Below are 18,693 nucleotides of genomic sequence, written 5' to 3' on the forward strand. Positions count from 1 at the left end.
GGTTATAACACACAGAAAGGTACAGTCCATTAATGATAGTAAAAGCTCAGGGATTACCTAGATGGCCAGATGTGGTGTCACCGCAGTAGGACTATGCACAAATCATGCAAATGACCATACCAGGTAAGCAAAAGAGCTTTGTCACACTACACACAGTACTTGAACAATTAAAGTAACAGGTACTCAGATAGAAGTAAGAATCTTGATAATATGCACCATGGGTGTGTTGAGGGACTCACTATGGATGTATACAGAAGTCCCAAGCAACGGTGTGAAACGATACTAACTCAGAACGTACCTGAGGACATGGTGGTGAGTGGACGGTCGGACCCTGCATTAGCGTCATGGTTGCCATGGTTACCGATCGGAGCCCCAACGATTAAACTGGGACTCCAATCGGAACTCTCCGCTGCCACCAATGATCGGTGGTTGGGGGGGAGGCCGCACTGACCACCAATTAATTCAATACAGGGGAGGGAAGGAGGGGTGGGGGCCGCACTGGCTACCAATGAATTTAATACAGGGGAGGGAGGGGGGGGGGGGGGCCGCACTGGCCACCAATGAATTTAATACAGGGGAGGGAGGGGGGGGCCACACTGGCCACCAATGAATTAAAAACTGGGGAGGGAGGGGGGTCTACCCCCTGTTGCCTGGCAGCACCTGATCTCTTACAGGGGGCTATGATATGCACAATTAACCCCTCAGGTGCGGCACCTGAGGGGTTAATTGTGCGGATCACAGCCCCCTGTAAGAGATCGGATGCTGACAGGCAGCAGGGGGCAGTCATGTACACAGTTTGTAGTATATTCTAACTTGAAGCGTCCCCATCACCACTGGAACGCCTCTGTGTTAGAATACACTGTCGGATCTGAGTTTTCACGATTTAACTCAAATCTGATGGTATAGTCTAACATAGAGGCGTTCCCATGGAGATGGGGATGCTTCAAGTTAAAATATACCATCGGATTGGAGAAAACTCCGATAGGGACTCCTGACTTTACATTCAAAATCAATGGGGGACGGATCCGTTTGCAATTGCACCATATTGTGTCAACGTCACAATTGACTTGCATTGTAAGTCAGGACGGATCCGTTTGGCTCCGCATGGCCAGGCGGACACCAAAATGACTTTTTTTTAATTTTCCTTCATGTCTGGTGATCCTCCAAAAATCACAGAAGACACACGAAAAAAACGGACACGGATCACGAAACAACAGAAGCCCGTTTTGCGGACCCTGAAAAAATACTGTTGTGTGCATGAGGCCTTATAGAGGTAGAGAAATTTCAACTTAGAAATTTGCAATTTTTTCAAAATTTTTGGTAAATTTGGTCTTTTTTATAAATAAAAATGATTTTTTTTTAACTTCATTTTACCAGTGTCATGAAGTACAATATGTGACGAAAAAGCAATCTCAGAATGGCCTGGAGTTCCGTCGTCGGGGCTCTATGCCGGAAGGAAGAATCCTGATCAGGATTATCCCCATGCATTCTGAATGGAGAGAAATCCGTTCAGGATGTCTTCAGTTCAGGACCGGAATGTTTTTTGGCCGGAGAAAATACCGCAGCATGCTGCGCTTTTTGCTCCGGCCAAAAATCCTGAAGACTTGCCGCAAGGCCGGATCCGGAATTAATGCCCATTGAAAGGCATTGATCCGGATCCGGCCTTAAGCTAAACGTCGTTTCGGCGCATTGCCGGATCCAACGTTTAGCTTTTCCTGAATGGTTACCATGGCTGCCGGGACGCTAAAGTCCTGGCAGCCATGGTAAAGTGTAGTGGGGAGCGGGGGAGCAGTATACTTACCGTCCGTGCGGCTCCAGAGTGACGTCAGGGCGCCCCACGCGCATGGATGACGTGATCGCATGGACACGTCATCCATGCGCATGGGGCGCTCTGACGTCATTCTGGAGCGCCCCGGGAGCCGCGCGGACTGTAAGTATACCGCTCCCCCGCTCCTACTATGGCAACCAGGACTTTAATAGCGTCCTGGGTGCCATAGTAAGGCCCCATGCACACGGCCGTTGTTCACAGCCGTGTGCGGGCCGTGGAACCGCGGCCTGGATCCCTCCTGAGAGCAGGAGCGCACGGCGTCACTGGTTGCTATGACGCCGTGCGCTCCCTGCTGCCGGCACAGTACAGTAATACACTGGTACGATCTATACCAGTGTATTACTGTACTGTGCCGGCAGCAGGGGGCGCACGGCGTCATAGCAACCAGTGACGCCGTGCGCTCCTGCTCTCAGGAGGGATCCAGGCCGCGGTTCCATGGCCCGCACACGGCTGTGAACAACGGCCGTGTGCATGGGGCCTAACACTGAAAGCATTTTGAAGACAGATCCGTCTTCAAATGCTTTCAGTTCACTTGTGTTGTCTGGATCCGGCGTGTACTCCATTTGCCAGAATTACACGCCGGATCCGGAAAAACGCAAGTGTGAAAGAGCCCTTAGTCAAAGTGTTTTAAAGTTATCAGCACTTAAAGTGACACTGGTCAGATTTGCAAAAAATGGCCTGGTCCTTAAGGTGAAATAGGGCTGAGTCCTTAAGAGGTTAATTCTTGTGGAACACCTAAAGGGTTAACAAAGTGTGTAAAATTAGTTTTGAATACCTTAAGGAGTGTAGTTTCTAAAATGGGGTCACTTTTTTGTGGTTTCTACTGTAGGGGTGCATCAGGGGGTCTTCAAATGTGACATGGCAGCTTAAAATTATCCCAGTGAAATCTGCCTTCCAAAAACCATATGGCGTTCCTTTCCTTCTGCGCAATGCCGTGTGCCCGTACAGCAGTTTACGACCACATTTGGGGTGTTTCTGTAAACTATAGAATCAGGGCAATAAATATTGAGTTTTGTTTGGCTGTTAACCCTTGCTTTGTTAGAGGAACAAAATTTATTGAAATGGAAAATCTGGCAAAAAAGTGAAATTATGAAATTTCATCTCCATTTTCCATTAATTCTTGTGGAAAACCTAAAGGGTTAACACAGTTTATAAAATCAGTTTGTAATACCTTCAGGGGTGTAGTTTCTAAAATGGGGTCTATTATGTAAGCCTCACAAAGTGACTTCAGACCTGAACTGGTCCTTAAAAAGTGGGTTTAGGAAATTTTCAGAAAAATGTAAAGATTTGCTTCTAAACTTCTAAGCCTTCTAACGTCCCCCAAAAATAAAATGTCATTCACAAAAGGGAATCTGTCACCGCAATATTGAACTATAAGGCTATGTTCTGGCAGAAAACGGCCTGCGGGAGTTCTCCAGATCCAGCGTAGCCAGATAGTACAGCGCCGACTGTAATGGGAAGCGGTGGCCTCTCCTCAGCATATCAGCTGGGATTGCTGCACACAATGTTTTTTGTCCGGCCGAATCCCGGCAGATATGTTATTAACAATACAGGCCCACGGACACGTTGCGGTCTCATTGGTCTTATTACAGCTGCTGCAGCCCGTACGCCGCTCAGTAGCCTAACACTGGAGGCTGCGGAATGCTGACATCCATTGCATTTTTCTGTGAAGAATCCTGAACAGTGTGAACATGGCGTTTGTTGTCTGGATATTTAGTGCGGAAATGGCAGCTATGTTTGGGACAGGCTCCCTGAATCCTATTCTTGGCAATTCATCTGATTCCATTACAGGAGTATGGACCTATGTGGACATTGTATATTAACTGCCAAACATTGGCTAGACTCCCATCTATCAGACCTGTCCTTATTTTCTGACACTTTTCGAGCAGTCACACGTCTAAGATGATAAAAGTATAGGTAAATGAAATAAACAAGAAAATGGTGGCTCTTTCATAAATTCAGATTCAGTAAGCAGTCCATTCACTGACCACAGAGTGGTATTAAACAGCACAGTTATGCCACTGATTACAGGGGTTTATGGTGAGCTGTGGAAGGCTGTACAGCCCTGCTGAAGCATGTGCCCACAACAAACATGGCGGCACTGCGGACACGGATGACGTCAACTGGCACCACCCACAGTAACGGGAGTGAAAACGTCACTTCCAGGTCCGGCCAGTCCTTTTCTCCTTAGTCGGGTCCGCCGTGCGGGTGGGTATGTAGAGCCTGGTGGCCGTGCTCTGCACTGGGCGGGTGTGGGGCGCCCACAGTGTGGTACAGTGGTGTGGCGGGAGCGCCTCACTACAGCGAGGGCCGGATGGGCTCCTGAGGGGCCCCTCCTCGTGTAGTGGAGCAGCAGCGGCCTGAGCTCCACATGGCGCCGGCCTGCTGTGTGATCCTCGCCCGCCTGCTCCCGTGTTACATACAATGAGTTCAGACGTGGGTCTCCAGGCTGTGCTAGAGTAATCTCCTGGGACATGTAGCATCCTGTGCGGGTGACATGACTGCCCCCTGGATTGTCAAATAAAGCTCCTACCATGGCTGTGTCCTGGCTCAGAGGGGTGCGGGTGGTGCTAATGGCTGGGGACCCTAGGAAATGGATGTGTGCCATGGAGAGGCGATATGGCTGTTTGTCAGTCTCCAGGTTAGGTGAAGCCAGTGTTAAAGGGGCTGTCTAGCATACTCTCCCACCTGATCTGATACTGTGCACAGGTCTTATTAATTTGCTAGGATCCATTGCCTTGGCAATATGACTGACCAGTGTGCAGTTGTTCTGGTTGACCTATCACTTGTGCGCTTGGCAGCTGTGTTGGCCCCATGTTTATATGTGCCCGCATTGCTGAGAAAAAGGAAATCTAAATATATGGAAATGAGACTCTAGGAGCCATGGGGCAGATCCCTCTAATTGCTGCACTTTGACAGGACCAGGCATGATCACATTTACACTGACTGGCCCCGTCAGTCGTGGTGCAGAGCGCTGAGCCTGTAGGAGTAACAGCAACGCCCCAGTTGCTCCTAGAAGCTCATTTGCACATATGAACATGGGACCAACACAGATGCTTTCAGCTTCTAAGTGCCCATGTGACAGGTCAGCCAGTTTCATAGGTACAAATCTTCTGACAGACGCCCTTTAAAGGTTCTCATATATGTAGGCTAGAGGCTAACTATTAGATCAGTTGTGGTCCTACTGCTTAATTCACCTCTATGGGAGTTCTGGAAATAGTTGCATGGTCCAGGAGATGCGGCTGACACATGGACCATGTTTCCCAGACTGAGCAGGGTTGTGAAAATCAGCCCTTATCTGTGGAGCAAAAGTGGCATCTTCCGTTTAATTATCCTTACGTTTTTCTTTTTTTTTTCTTCAGGCAACAGAAAGGCGTCAAGATGCAGATCTTTGTAAAAACCCTTACCGGGAAAACGATCACACTTGAGGTCGAGCCCAGTGACACTATTGAAAATGTCAAGGCTAAGATTCAGGACAAGGAAGGTGAGGAACCTGTCGCACTTCCCAGTTTGTGCTGAACAAGTTCTCATCCCTCATGCCCCTTTTTTTGTTTTTTTTGTTTGTAGTTTGTTGACCAAGTTATGTTTTCTTAGGTATCCCACCTGACCAGCAGCGTCTGATCTTTGCTGGCAAGCAGCTTGAAGATGGACGTACCTTGTCTGACTACAACATCCAGAAAGGTAGGAGAAGCATATTGAGGCCAGTTTCACACGAGCGCGTTGGGTCTGGAAAACACACTCTTTGTGATGGACACATTTCCCAGACCGATCCTTGCTCCTCTGACTGAACTCATAGCATCATAAGGACTTGTCATGCTGAGTCCCTGTCTGAGTGCCGGTCTGCTGTGAGCACAGCCGAGTGGACCCTCGGTCCGGCAGGAAGTCACTATGCTTCTGTCAGCTCAGAGATGTAGTGCTTGTTCTGGTAAATGCAGCATGTTTACCAGACCTAATACACTGCTGTGAAACTGGCCTAGAAGTTCATCAATATGGTATGGAAAAAATCCATTGTTACATTCCACATTGACCACCCAGCAAGTCTACATGTTACAAGTAAGGTTGCTGCGGGTTTCACGCACTGCAATGCAATCCGTGGTGAAGATCCGCAGATGGATGTCAGCAGTGTGTGGGTGATATTTGGTGAAATCTCATCTGCTGTGCTGCTACTGCAATATGCCGTGGGTTTTCAGCTCACAAATCCGGATGAAAAATCGCAGCGTTTCTGCTGTGTGTGGGCCTTAGTGTTGTATGTTATATGCCATTATTGATCAGTATGTATAATATAGACTTGTTTCTTCATCAGAGTCCACTTTGCATCTGGTGCTGCGTCTTCGTGGTGGTATCATTGAGCCTTCCCTCCGCCAGCTTGCCCAGAAGTACAATTGTGACAAGATGATTTGCCGCAAGTAAGACAGCGTTACTTGACCCTTTATGAGGTTGTAAGGTGTAGTGCATTCCTGTAGAAGTGCAGGATTACTATGGCATAGGCATCTATGTAGCATCATAAATAGTTTTATACACGTAATTCACTGTGAGCAAAATGTGTTATCACTAATGTCCTGATCCTGAATACTCAACCTGCATGAGGCAACATGGTGCGCAAAGGCTCGGGCCCCTACATGATATTTCAGGCAAACTTTATTTTTAAAGCTATTCCGGATTAGAAAACAAAGCAATGCCAGTGAAATTGATGTACCCACTATGTAGAAAGGCCAACTGTTTTCACTGACCACTTGGGCTTCATTCACATCTGTCAGGCATTCCGTTCTGTTTTTTATTTTATTTTTTCAGTCACAGAAACAGAAAAGTGGAATGAAAGTTTGATCTGTCACATGACTGACAAACAGCACCCAAAGGACCTCAGTGATTGTAACGGGGTGTGCCAGGTTTCGGCCATTTTTCCAGACAGTTGCAGAATGCTGTGCTATTTGTCCAGCAGAATTTGACAGAATTTTTGAATGGAGGCTCCAACACAAATGTGAACAAAACCTTATTCTAGCTGTAGGCAGAACGCTCGTTTAGCTGTGCAGACGATTGCCCCCTTTGCCACGTCTGCCAGTGTTGCGTTTTCTCATGCCTGATCCCTTCATATGACTGCTTAGTAAATGGTAAGCCCCCTCATGAAGCATCATAGACTTTCTAAATGGAGGCCATTTCTGTAACCCTCTTCATTGGTTGCAGTGAAGCAGGATTTTTTTGTAAAAAGCAAAATAAACCCTAGCAGGACTCTAGGAGAGTCAGTGAAGGTTCTCCTCCATCCAGTCATGGTGTGTCAGTAGTAATAAGTCACAGCCACTGACCTTGTTGTAATTAATCGAAGATGTTGTCACTAGTCATCTGACTATTTGAGAAAGCCAGTTGAATGACCATATTGGTAGCGATTGACAGCCTTCTGGGTACACACAGATACAGGGAAAGCTAATCAGGACTCTCATCATCCCTAGGACTCAGAATTCCTTCTCCTAATCACATAATCTCTATATATCGGGGAGCTCGGCTTTTCTCCCTCTTGAAGATGAGGTAACAGAAATCGCCTAAGTTCACTTCAAAGGGATTTGACAATCTGTAAAATAATTTGGCTGTAGGCACCAAACTTTTGATGTTGCATAATAACATATAACCTTCTGCTTCTTGGTGCGGGTAAATTATCATGTGACATGGATGTCACATGCTAATCAGTTTAGGGTCTATTGCCAAATTATTTTTATAAATATGCCAACCAGTCCAGGCACCATGTAGTATGCCATTGGTGTGCTGTGACTGAAGCATATTTCAAATGCTGAGCCTGTTCCATACCTGGCTGATGGCGGCTGTGCAATACGGCTAACAATGACCAGCAAAGGCCAAATTGCAGACTCCAGTTGGTTGCTGGGACAGCCTATTGCCTTGTGAAGTATATGTGATCAGAGGATCACATATTCAAACCCCTTGAGGGGACAAACGGATTGAGTAAAAGTATAAAAAATGTTAACTCGGATCACCCTTCTTTCCTTTTTAGGCTACTTTCACACTGGCGTTTCTGGGTACGCTTGTGAGATCCATTTCAGGGCTCTCGCAATTGGCCCAAAACTGATCCGTTCACCCCCAATGCATTCTGAATGGATAAGGATGCATCAGTTTGGCTGCGTTCAGCCTCCATTCCGCTCTGGAGGCGGACACCAAAATGCTGCTTGCATCGTTTTGGTGTCCGCCTGACTATGTGGAGCCAAACGGATTGTAAGTCAATGGGGACGGATCCGTTTTCACTGACACAATATGGTGCAATTGAAAAAGGATCCGCCTCCCAATGTCTGAACTATTAAAACATTTCAGAGGTGATGAACGCCATACTGGAAAAATAAAAATGGCCAACTTGTTTTTTTTTTTTTTTGCCACCTTGCCCATGAAAAATAATTGAATAAAAAGTGATCAAAAAGTTTTATGTACCTCAAAATAGTACCAATAAAAACTACAGCTCCCCCCACATAAAGCAAGCTCCGACACCCCAAAGTTGTGGGTGTCAGAATGTGTACAGTATTTCTTTTAATTGCCGGTGTAGCTTAAAGGGGTTGTCATTTATCATGTAGAGAAAGTTACTACCAGTGATTGTTCATATAGCTGCTTTTGATGCCTGGGTTTACTTTTCTATCACATGATGTACTGCTAGTTTCCATTTATTACAACCACCCTGCAGTCCAGCAGCGGCCGCGCTTGTGCACTATAGAAAAAAGAACCAGCCTATGTGAGCTCCTGCGGTCCTGGCCACCAGAGGGGCCGGCATTTTTTCCTATAGTGTGCAAGTACGAGCACCTCTGCTGGATGGCAGGGTGGTCGTAACCATGGAAACGAGCAGTGTATAATGTGATGGAAAAATGAATCAAGCCAATAAAGGAAGTGCCTTGTATTAACTCTCTCTACATGATAAATGCCACTTACTGAAGTGACAACCCCTTTAACAGTTAAAAAGTCAGTTGCACTTTGAAGTCTCCATGTAGCCCAAGATGTCTTAATAGTGTGGTGCCAAATGGTGAAATGATTTGAAAAGGTGTGTACAGACGGCTTCATACTCTTGTGAAAGTGCTACTTAAATGGTCTATTCTAAGGCGATATTCACAAAAGTGAGCTGAGCCTAATTTACATATGGGGTCATTTATAAAAGTGATGTAAAGTAACTGGCTTAGTTTTCTATAGCAACCAATTAGATTCCGCCTTTCATTTTCCAAAGGAGCTGTCAAAAATGAAAGGTGGAATCTGGTTGCTATGGGCAACTAAGCCAGTTCTACTTTACACCTGTTACAGTTTGATAAATGACCCCAATAGTGGCTGAAAAAAAGTCTGGAAAAGCAGAACCCGTGTGTGTGTGTTTTCTAACGTGGTCGTGGAAATTCCCTAATTTGTATCTATTTATCACACATGGTTTGTGAGCAGTCATTGGTCTGATTTTATTATTTTTAAATAAAATAAATATTGCTGTTATTTCAGGTGCTATGCCCGTCTTCACCCACGTGCTGTGAACTGCCGTAAGAAGAAGTGTGGCCACACCAACAACCTGCGCCCCAAGAAGAAGCTCAAATAAACTCCATATGTCCTCTGCTTATTGTTTGAGTTTTGTTCAGAAATAAATAAAAATCTAAAGTAATTGGGTTTCCAGCATTGTGTAACAGTTGTGAGGAACATTCACACACTTAAGTGGTCTAAGGCTACTTTCACACTAGCGTTCGGCTGTCCGCTTGTGAGCTCCGTTTGAAGGGGCTCACAAGCGGACCTGAACGCTTCCGTCCAGCACTAATGCATTCTGAGTGGACGCGGATCCGCTCAGAATGCATCAGTCTGGCAGCGTTCAGCTTCCGCTCCGCTCAGCAGGCGGACACTTGAACGCTGCTTGCAGCGTTCGGGTGTCCGCCTGGCCATGCGGATCCGTCCAGACTTACAATGTAAGTCAATGGGGACAGATCCGTTTGAAGGTGACACACTATGGCTCAATCTTCAAGCGGATCCGTCCCCCATTGACTTTACATTGAAAGTCTGGACGGATCCGTCTGAGGCTACTTTCACACTTAGAAATATTTTAACAATATAATGCAGACGGATCCGTACTGAACGGAGCCACCGTCTGCATTATATGAGCGGATCCGTCTGAGACGGATCCGCTCTGAACGCAAGTGTGAAAGTAGCCTAAAATGACATGTTTTAAAAGCAGTTGGCATACATCAGAAGGCCTGAATCTCTTCTAGTAGAATGGTTGTTTATGATCGTGCCTCAAAGCAAAGTAGTATCTCAGGATAATGATCTGTAAAATGGATGTGTGACACTGGTCATAGCCTAAAATAAAGGGGCGTGCTCACAGATGTGTGATGGGGGAGAAAATCTGCTCCCTTCTGCAGGCTTTGCCAACCTCTTCTGTACACCCCTGAAGTGGTTGGTATCAACAGTTGAAGATGGAGGATGTCTGGGCTTTCCTAAGTGATGGCCTATCCTCAGGATAAGCTGTCACTAGCTGATCTCATCACAGGTCTGACACCCTGCATCTCCAACGATCAGCTATTTGGGTGTAGCTATGTTGCTCAGTCAGTGCCAGGACTGCATAGCACCAGCAGCCTACACCAGTGCCAGGACTGCATAGCACCAGCAGCCTACACCAGTGCCAGGACTGCATAGCACCAGCAGCCTACACCAGTGCCAGGACTGCATAGCACCAGCAGCCTACACCAGTGCCAGGACTGCATAGCACCAGCAGCCTACACCAGTGCCAGGACTGCATAGCACCAGCAGCCTACACCAGTGCCAGGACTGCATAGCACCAGCAGCCTACACCAGTGCCAGGACTGCATAGCACCAGCAGCCTACACCAGTGCCAGGACTGCATAGCACCACACCAGCAGCCTACACCAGTGCCAGGACTGCATAGCACCAGCAGCCTACACCAGTGCCAGGACTGCATAGCACCAGCAGCCTACACCAGTGCCAGGACTGCATAGCACCAGCAGCCTACACCAGTGCCAGGACTGCATAGCACCAGCAGCCTACACCAGTGCCAGGACTGCATAGCACCAGCAGCCTACACCAGTGCCAGGACTGCATAGCACCAGCAGCCTACACCAGTGCCAGGACTGCATAGCACCAGCAGCCTACATCAGAGTAGCTGATCAGCACCGTGTCAGACCCTATAAAGTATGGATATTCATTTTGCGATTTAGTGGAAGCTTTCAACATAACTTCTGGGAATTCACTTAAGATCCCTAATCTGAAGATTCTAAATATTAAATGGCTGCAAAATGCAGCTTTTGAAACTGCTGATTTCCAGCTGAATGTTTCCATTTAACAAATTAAAATCCACAGCAGTCAGAAGTCCGTGCTTCCCTGTCAGGTCTGTATGGCGGAATCCTATTTTCAGGAGCTGGCCATGTTATTTCATGGGTAAACGTATGAATTTCAATGTGTTTTTATATGGCACTGACAGCATCTTCACCTTCGCTGCCATTAAAGTGGTTTTCTGGTTATATTGTTATTGCTAACTATTTGGTGGGACCCCACTGATCACAAGAACAGGAGCCCCTGCATCCCCTGAAATGAAAGGAGTGGCTGGTAGGGCTTGCTTGTGGCTGTTCCATTAACTTCTATGGGAATTCCAGAGCTAGCTGACTACAGCTATCTGGTTATCTCCAGAATTCCCATAAAAATGGATATAACCGCTGTGCGCATGACTGCACCATTCACTGCGGGATGTATGGACCCCTATCCTATTTAATGTAACTGGAATACCCCTTTAAACCTCCCTCACTTGGCCATCCACGTTTTTGTTTAGACAGCGCTTGCAGATGGCAGGACGTGGCTAATCGCATCATTGTGCCGCCTTTATTGACATACTGTGCACCTGCCATCTTGTGCATATGAGCATGCCTGAACATCAGACATGTCGTCATGCCGCCTCCTGGTCACCTGCCCCTCTATCGCAAACCATTGTGTGTTTGGAGGCTGGCCGACGGAGTTGAAAGGGTCAAGAAGATGATCTAAGGACTTATTAGTAAGTGCCATGTATTGCATGTCAGGACTCCGTGACCAACCCCTTTTAGGCAACTTTCGACAGAGTGGATCTTTCCATTATACGTTGTAGGTTCCACTCTGGGTTTTGGCTTACAAATACTGATGAAAGGAGCCTTAAACATACTGAGGGGGAGACTGTGGCTGGTTACGAAGGCAACGCGCATATCGTCATCTGTTTTGTGGTACGTCCACACAGGATGTATGTAAACTAGTGGAAAAATCTACATGAGGTGTGTGCAGATTTGCAATGAATTTCGCCCTATGCATTGAAGATTAAATATCCACTCAAGGTCTCATGCACACGACCGTTTTTCGGGTCTGCATCAGAGCTGCAGTTTTTACGGCTCGTATGCAGACCCATTTACTTCAATGGGGCCGCAAAAGATGCGGACAGCACTCTGTGTGCTGTCCGCGTCCGAGGCCCCGCAAAAAAAAAAAGCATGTCCTATTGTCCATATTGCGGACAAGAATAGGCATGTCTACAATGGGCCGGCTTCTGTTTTTTTGCGGAACGATCATGTGCATGAGGCCTTACTGCTATTGTATAACGCTGCAGACGTGTGGACGTACCCTCAAGACGTGGGCACTTCAGAAGTGCAGCTGCTCTTTACCTGCTGTTATGCTGTAGATTTACTTTACTAACACATTATATTTTCTCACATTATACTGAATAGAACATATTCCAAATTCACAACTGTCTTCAGTATAATGTGGACTGTAGACTCAGCCAGTCGTGCACCTAAACAGAAATTGGTGCCATAGATTTCTGGCTTTATTTGTGCAAGAAAACTGGCGTAAATGAAGATAAATTCTTCTTGGCTGCTGGTCACGCCCCCTTTCTGTCCTTGCCACTCGCCTTTTTCAAAAGCGGGTGATGATAGCCCCCACCCTAGTCTGAATATAAATGCTAAATCTGGTGCAGGGACACTTTAGTCTAAGGCTACTTTCACACTTGCGGCAGAATGATCCAGCAAGCAGCTCCGTCACTGGAACTGCCTGCCGGCTGCGGCAAAACGTATGCCAACTGATGGCATTTGTAAGACTGATCAGGATCCTGATCAGTCTTAAAAATGCCTGATCAGTCAGAAAAATGCATTGCAATACCAGATCCTTCTTTCCGGTGTCATCCGGGAAAACGGATCCAGCATTTATTTTTTTCACCTTTTTTTCAGTCTGCGCATGACGGATCCGGTATTTTGAATACTAATACATTCCTATGGAAAAAAATGTCAGATCCGGTATTCAGGCAAGCAGTGGCGACTCTAGGAACAATATATAGGGGGGGCACAAAGATACCACAGTCAAAAATGGGGGGGCAAAAACAAAATAAGTATATAGAAATAAGATTACAAAATACTAGAGAGTTGCGGTATGCAGGGATACATTTATAATAAAACAATTTACTTACAAAAGAAGCTATTCAGTCGTCTGCTGTGCCGTCCTCTGCTTGCTTCCGCGGATTCTTTCCCCTTCTTTCTGTCTCTCGTCAGTGCACAGGCGCACTGTTATGGTGGATCTGTGGAAGACACACTGTTATGGGGGCATCTGTGGATGACACATTATGCCTCTCATTAGCCCTCATTATGCCTCTCATTAGCCCCCATATCAGCCCTTATGCCTCATTAGCCCCCATTATTCTTCATATTAGCCCCATTATGCCTCATTAGCCCACATTATGCCTCATTAGCCCACATTATGCCTCTAATTAGCCCCCATTATGCCTCTTATTAGCCCCCATTATGCCTCCTATTAGCCCCCATATGCCTCCTATTAGCCCCCATATGCCTCCTATTAGCCCCCATATGCCTCCTATTAGCCCCCAATTAGCCCCCATATGCCTCCAATTAACCCCATATGCCTCCAATTAGCCCCATAGACCCCATATGCCTCCAATTAGCCCCCATATGGCTCCAATTAGCCCCCATATGCCTCCAATTAGCCACCAATTAGCCCCCATATGCCTCCTATTAGCCCCCAATTAGCCCCTATATGCCTCCAATTAGCCCCTATATGCCTCCAATTAGCCCCCATATGCCTCCAATTAGCCCCCATATGCCTCCAATTAGCCCCCATATGCCTCATATTAGCCCCCATATGCCTCCAATTAACCCCCATATGCCTCCAATTAGCCCCATAGACCCCATATGCCTCCAATTAGCCCCCATATGCCTCCAATTAGCCACCAATTAGCCCCCATATGCCTCCTATTAGCCCCCAATTAGCCCCTATATGCCTCCAATTAGCCCCTATATGCCTCCAATTAGCCCCCATATGCCTCCAATTAGCCCCATAGACCCCATATGCCTCCAATTAGCCCCCATATGCCTCCTATTAGCCCCCATATGCCTCCTATTAGCCCCATATGCCTCCTTTTAGCCCCCAAATATGCCTCCTATTAGCCCCCAAATATGCCTCCAATTAGCCCCCAAATATGCCTCCAAATGCCCCCATATGCCTCCAATTAGCCCCCAAATATGCTTCCAATTAGCCCCCAAATATGCCTCCAATTAGCCCCATATGCGTCTAAATGCCCCCATATGCCTCCTATTAGCCCCATATGCCTCCTATTAGCCCCCATAATGCCCCCAGCAGCCACATTTTTTATAAAATAAAATAAAAAAACACTTACCTCTCCTGCTCCTGGACGGACGCCGCCTGCCATTTTCTCCCTCCTCAGTCGACTGTGCTCTAAACTGGCGCGCACAGCGTGAGGTCACAGAGCGACCTCACGCTGTGCGCAGCCCTGCACAGCCGACAGCCGAGGACCAGGAAGTGGTGAGTACAGAGCGTTCACCACTTCCTGGTTCTTCGGTACTAATGAGCGCTTCCATAATGGAAGCGCTCATTAGTATTCACTCAGGGGAATCAGCGGGGGGGCACCCGGGGGGGCAAGGAACAACATAGGGGGGGCAATTGCCCCCCCTCGCCCCCCTCTAGCGACGCCACTACAGGCAAGTCTTTTTTGGCCGGAGATAAAACTGTAGCTGCTGTGGTTTTATGTCTGTCCTAATCAGTCAAATAGACTGAACTGAAGACATCCTGATGCATCCTGAACGGAATGCTCTCCATCCGGATATGCCCGATCAGTTCTTTTCCGGTATTGAACCCTTTTGATGGAACTCAGTGCTTCAAAAGAAAACCGCTAATGTGAAAGTACCCTAACTTGATATCATCTGTTGGTTGGCTTAGGGTGCATTCACATAACAGACCACAGATCCACAAAATATGGATGCTGTCCATGTTGTATAGGACATGTTATTTCTTTTGCGGAATGGACATACTGATGCGGACAGCACACAGCGTTTGTATTTTGCAGATCCTGAATTTGTGGACTGCAAAGCAAATACGGTCTTATGAATACACTCTTAGGCCTCTTTCACACAAGCGAGTTTTCCGTCAGGGTGCGATGTGAAGCAAACACATAGCTTCCGTACTGAATCCTGACCCATTTTTTTTAATGCATCTGCGTTTTGGAAAAATCGCAGCTTCTATATTCTACGTTTTTTCACGCAGCCCTGGTTCCATAGAAATGAATGGCGCTTCAGTGAAAAACGGAAGGCATCTGGATGCAATGTGTTTTCTCTGATGGTTGCTAGGAGATGTAGATTGTTATTCTTTGGCTTTTTTTCACCTGCATGAAAAACGCATCAAAAGTGATTGCACTCGCGCAGAGAAAACAAAACCACTGAACGTAATCGCAGACAAAACTGACTGAACCATCAGTTTTAGGCCTCATGCACACGACAGTTTTTTTTCACGGTCCGCAAAAACGGGGTCCGTGATCCGTGACCGTTTTTTCGTCCGTGGGTCTTCCTTGATTTTTGGAGGATCCACGGACATGAAAAAAAAGTCGTTTTGGTGTCCGCCTGGCCGTGCGGAGCCAAACGGATCCGTCCTGAATTACAATGCAAGTCAATGGGGACGGATCCGTTTGACGTTGACACAATATGGTGCAATTGCAAACGGATCCGTCCCCATTGACTTTCAATGTAAAGTCAGGAGTCCCTTTACTTTCACACTTGCGTTCATATAATGCAGACGGTGGCTCCGTTCAGAGCGGATCCGTCTGCATTATATTGTTAAAACATTTCTAAGTGTGAAAGTAGCCTCAGACGGATCCGTCCAGACTTTACATTGAAAGTCAATGGGGGACGGATCCGTTTGAAAATTGAGCCACAGTGTGTCATCTTCAAACGGATCCGTCCCCATTGACTTACATTGTAAGTCTGGACGGATCCGCTTGCCTCCGCACGGCCAGGCGGACACCCGAACATAACTTGAAGCGTCCCCATCACCATGGGAACGCCTCTATGTTAGAATATACTGTCGGATATGAGCTACATCGTGAAACTCATTTCCGACAGTATATTCTAACACAGAGGCGTTCCCATGGTGATTGGGACGCTTCAGGTTAGAATATACTGAAAACCTGTGTACATGACTGCCCCCTGCTGCCTGGCAGCACCCGATCTCTTACAGGGGGCCGTGATCAGCACAATTAACTCCTCAGGTGCCGCACCTGAAGAGGTTAATTGTACTATCATATCCCCCTGTAAGAGATCAGGGCTGCCAGGCAGCATGGGGCAGACCCCCCCCCTCCCCAGTTTGAATATCGTTGGTGGCACAGTGTGCGCCCACCATCGGGCCCCCCCCTTCCTCCCTCTATTGTTATAAATCGTTGGTGGCACAGTGTGGCCCACCATCGCCCCCCCCTCCCTCCCTCTATTGTAATAAATCGTTGGTGGCACAGTGTGCGCCCACCATCGGCCCCCCCTCTCTCTATAGCAGTAACAACATTGGTGGCAGTGTGCGGCCTCCCACCCCCCCCCCCCCCCCCCGATCATTGGTGGCAGCGTAGTTCCGATCGGAGTCCCAGTTTAATCGCTGGGGCTCCGATCGGTAACCATGGCAACCAGGACGCTACTGCAGCCTTGGTTGCCATGGTTTCTTAGCAATAGTACAATTGTAGAAGATTCATACTTACCTGCTTGCTGCTGCGATGTCTGTGACCGGCCGGGAGCTCCTCCTACTGGTAAGTGACAGTTCTTTAGCAATGCGCCGCACAGACCTGTCACTTACCAGTAGGTGGAGCTCCCGGCCGGACACAGACATCGCAGCAGCAAGCAGGTAACTATGAATCTTCTACTATTGTACTATTGCTAAGTAACCATGGCAACCAGGGCTGCAGTAGCGTCCTGGTTGCCATGGTTACCGATCGGAGCCCCAGCGATTAAACTGGGACTCCGATCGGAACCACGCTGCCACCAATGATCGGGGGGGGGGGGGGGGAGATGGGAGGCCGCACACTGCCACCAATGTTGTTACTGCTATAGAAAGAGGGGGGCCAATGGTGGGCGCACACTGTGCCACCAACGATTTATTACAATAGAGGGAGGGAGGAGGGGGGGTGATGGTGGGCGCACACTGTGCCACCAACGATATTAAAACTGGGGAGGGGGGGTCTGCCCCCTGCTGCCTGGCAGCCCTGATCTCTTACAGGGGAATATGATAGTACAATTAACCCCTTTAGGTGCCGCACCTGAAGGGGTTAATTGTGCTATCATATCCCCCTGTAAGAGATCGGGTGCTGCCAGGCAGCAGGGGGCAGTCTTGTACAAAGTTTGTAGTGTATTCTAACTAGAAGCGTCCCCATCACCATGGGAACGCTTCTGTGTTAGAATATACTGTCGGATATGAGTTTTCACAAAGTGAAAACTTAGATCAGAAAAAGCTTTTATGCAAGTCAATGGGTCCGCGAAAAAAAACGGAAAACGGCACAACGGGCACGGATGCACACAACGGTCGTGTGCATGAGGCCTTAAACTAAACAGACCCTAACGCTGGGTTCAGACCTGAGCGTTCGGAAACGAGCGCTCTGTATGCGCGATTGTACGGGCGTTTACAATCGCGCATACAGAGATTGGCGTTCACACATTGTCGCGCGTTCCCGAATTTCTATGTGCGGGAACGCGCGACAAACGCCCAAAAAAAAGCTCAAGCACTTGTTTGAGCGTCGGGCGTTTTACAGCGCGATCGTACGCGCTATATAACGCTCAGGTGAGAACCATTCCCATAGGGAATCATTGGTTCTTGCCTGTTGAGCGTTTTTACAGCGCTGTAAAACGCTCAGGTCTGAACCCAGCGTGAGAGAATCTGTATCGCGAGTGTGAAAGAGGCCTTATAGGGAACCTGTCGCCTGGATTTTGTGTATAGAGCTGAGGACATGGGTTTGTAGATGGCCACTAGCACATCCGCAATATCCAGTCCCCATAGCTCTGTGTGCTTTTATTGTGTAAAAAAACGATTTGATACATATGCAAATTAAGCTGAGATGAGTCAGAGCTTGAAAATATGACTCTTCTCTGGTCACACAAGCAAGATATGACTCTTTTGTGTTAATTTGCATATGTATCAAATAGTTTTTTTGACACAATAAAAGCACACAGAGCTATGGGGACTGGGTATTGCGGATGTGCTAGCGGCGATCTAGCAACCCATGTCCTCAGCTCTATGCCCAAAATCCTGGTGACAGGTTCCCTTTATATTGTGACCAAATTTAGTGACAAAATTTCGGTGCAAAATGTCACATCTTAGGCCATGCCTCCTTGGCAAGCTAAGTGCAGTGGATTTATTTTATTTTTTTACCAGATGGGCCAAAATCCCAATTTTATGACAAGCCATAGAGACCACTATTAGTAAATGTGAGCCTTAGTTTTAAAAGTAAAAGCTACAGTTGCAGAAAATCAAACACTTGGATTTTTTGTTGTAAGTTGCACATGGATTTGCCATCATAGACCACAATGTGCAGTGTGCGACATGCAACTTGCCTGCGCCTTTTCTAT

General features: G+C 47.3%; 1 protein-coding gene across 1 annotated transcript; it reads left to right on the forward strand.

The window, feature by feature from the left end:
• Positions 1–3,969: 3,969 nt before the first annotated feature.
• On the forward strand, positions 3,970–9,446 carry UBA52 (ubiquitin A-52 residue ribosomal protein fusion product 1). The gene is made up of 5 exons (XM_044278874.1): positions 3,970–4,036; positions 5,191–5,312; positions 5,423–5,509; positions 6,132–6,234; positions 9,290–9,446. Exons 2-5 carry the CDS (start codon positions 5,210–5,212, stop codon positions 9,381–9,383), a joined length of 387 nt encoding a protein of 128 aa, XP_044134809.1. The 5' UTR covers positions 3,970–4,036; positions 5,191–5,209; the 3' UTR covers positions 9,384–9,446.
• The last annotated feature ends 9,247 nt before the right edge of the window (positions 9,447–18,693 follow it).

This window comes from Bufo gargarizans, chromosome 2 (genome assembly GCF_014858855.1).
Source record: "Bufo gargarizans isolate SCDJY-AF-19 chromosome 2, ASM1485885v1, whole genome shotgun sequence".
NCBI lineage: Eukaryota > Metazoa > Chordata > Amphibia > Anura > Bufonidae > Bufo > Bufo gargarizans.

Coding starts and splice junctions, on each gene's coding strand:
- UBA52 (XM_044278874.1), top strand. CDS start 5,210: ATGCAGATCTTTGTAAAAACCCTTACCGGGAAAACGATCACACTTGAG. Junction 5,313..5,422: donor TAAGATTCAGGACAAGGAAG/GTGAGGAACCTG, acceptor ATGTTTTCTTAG/GTATCCCACCTGACCAGCAG. Junction 5,510..6,131: donor TGACTACAACATCCAGAAAG/GTAGGAGAAGCA, acceptor TTTCTTCATCAG/AGTCCACTTTGCATCTGGTG.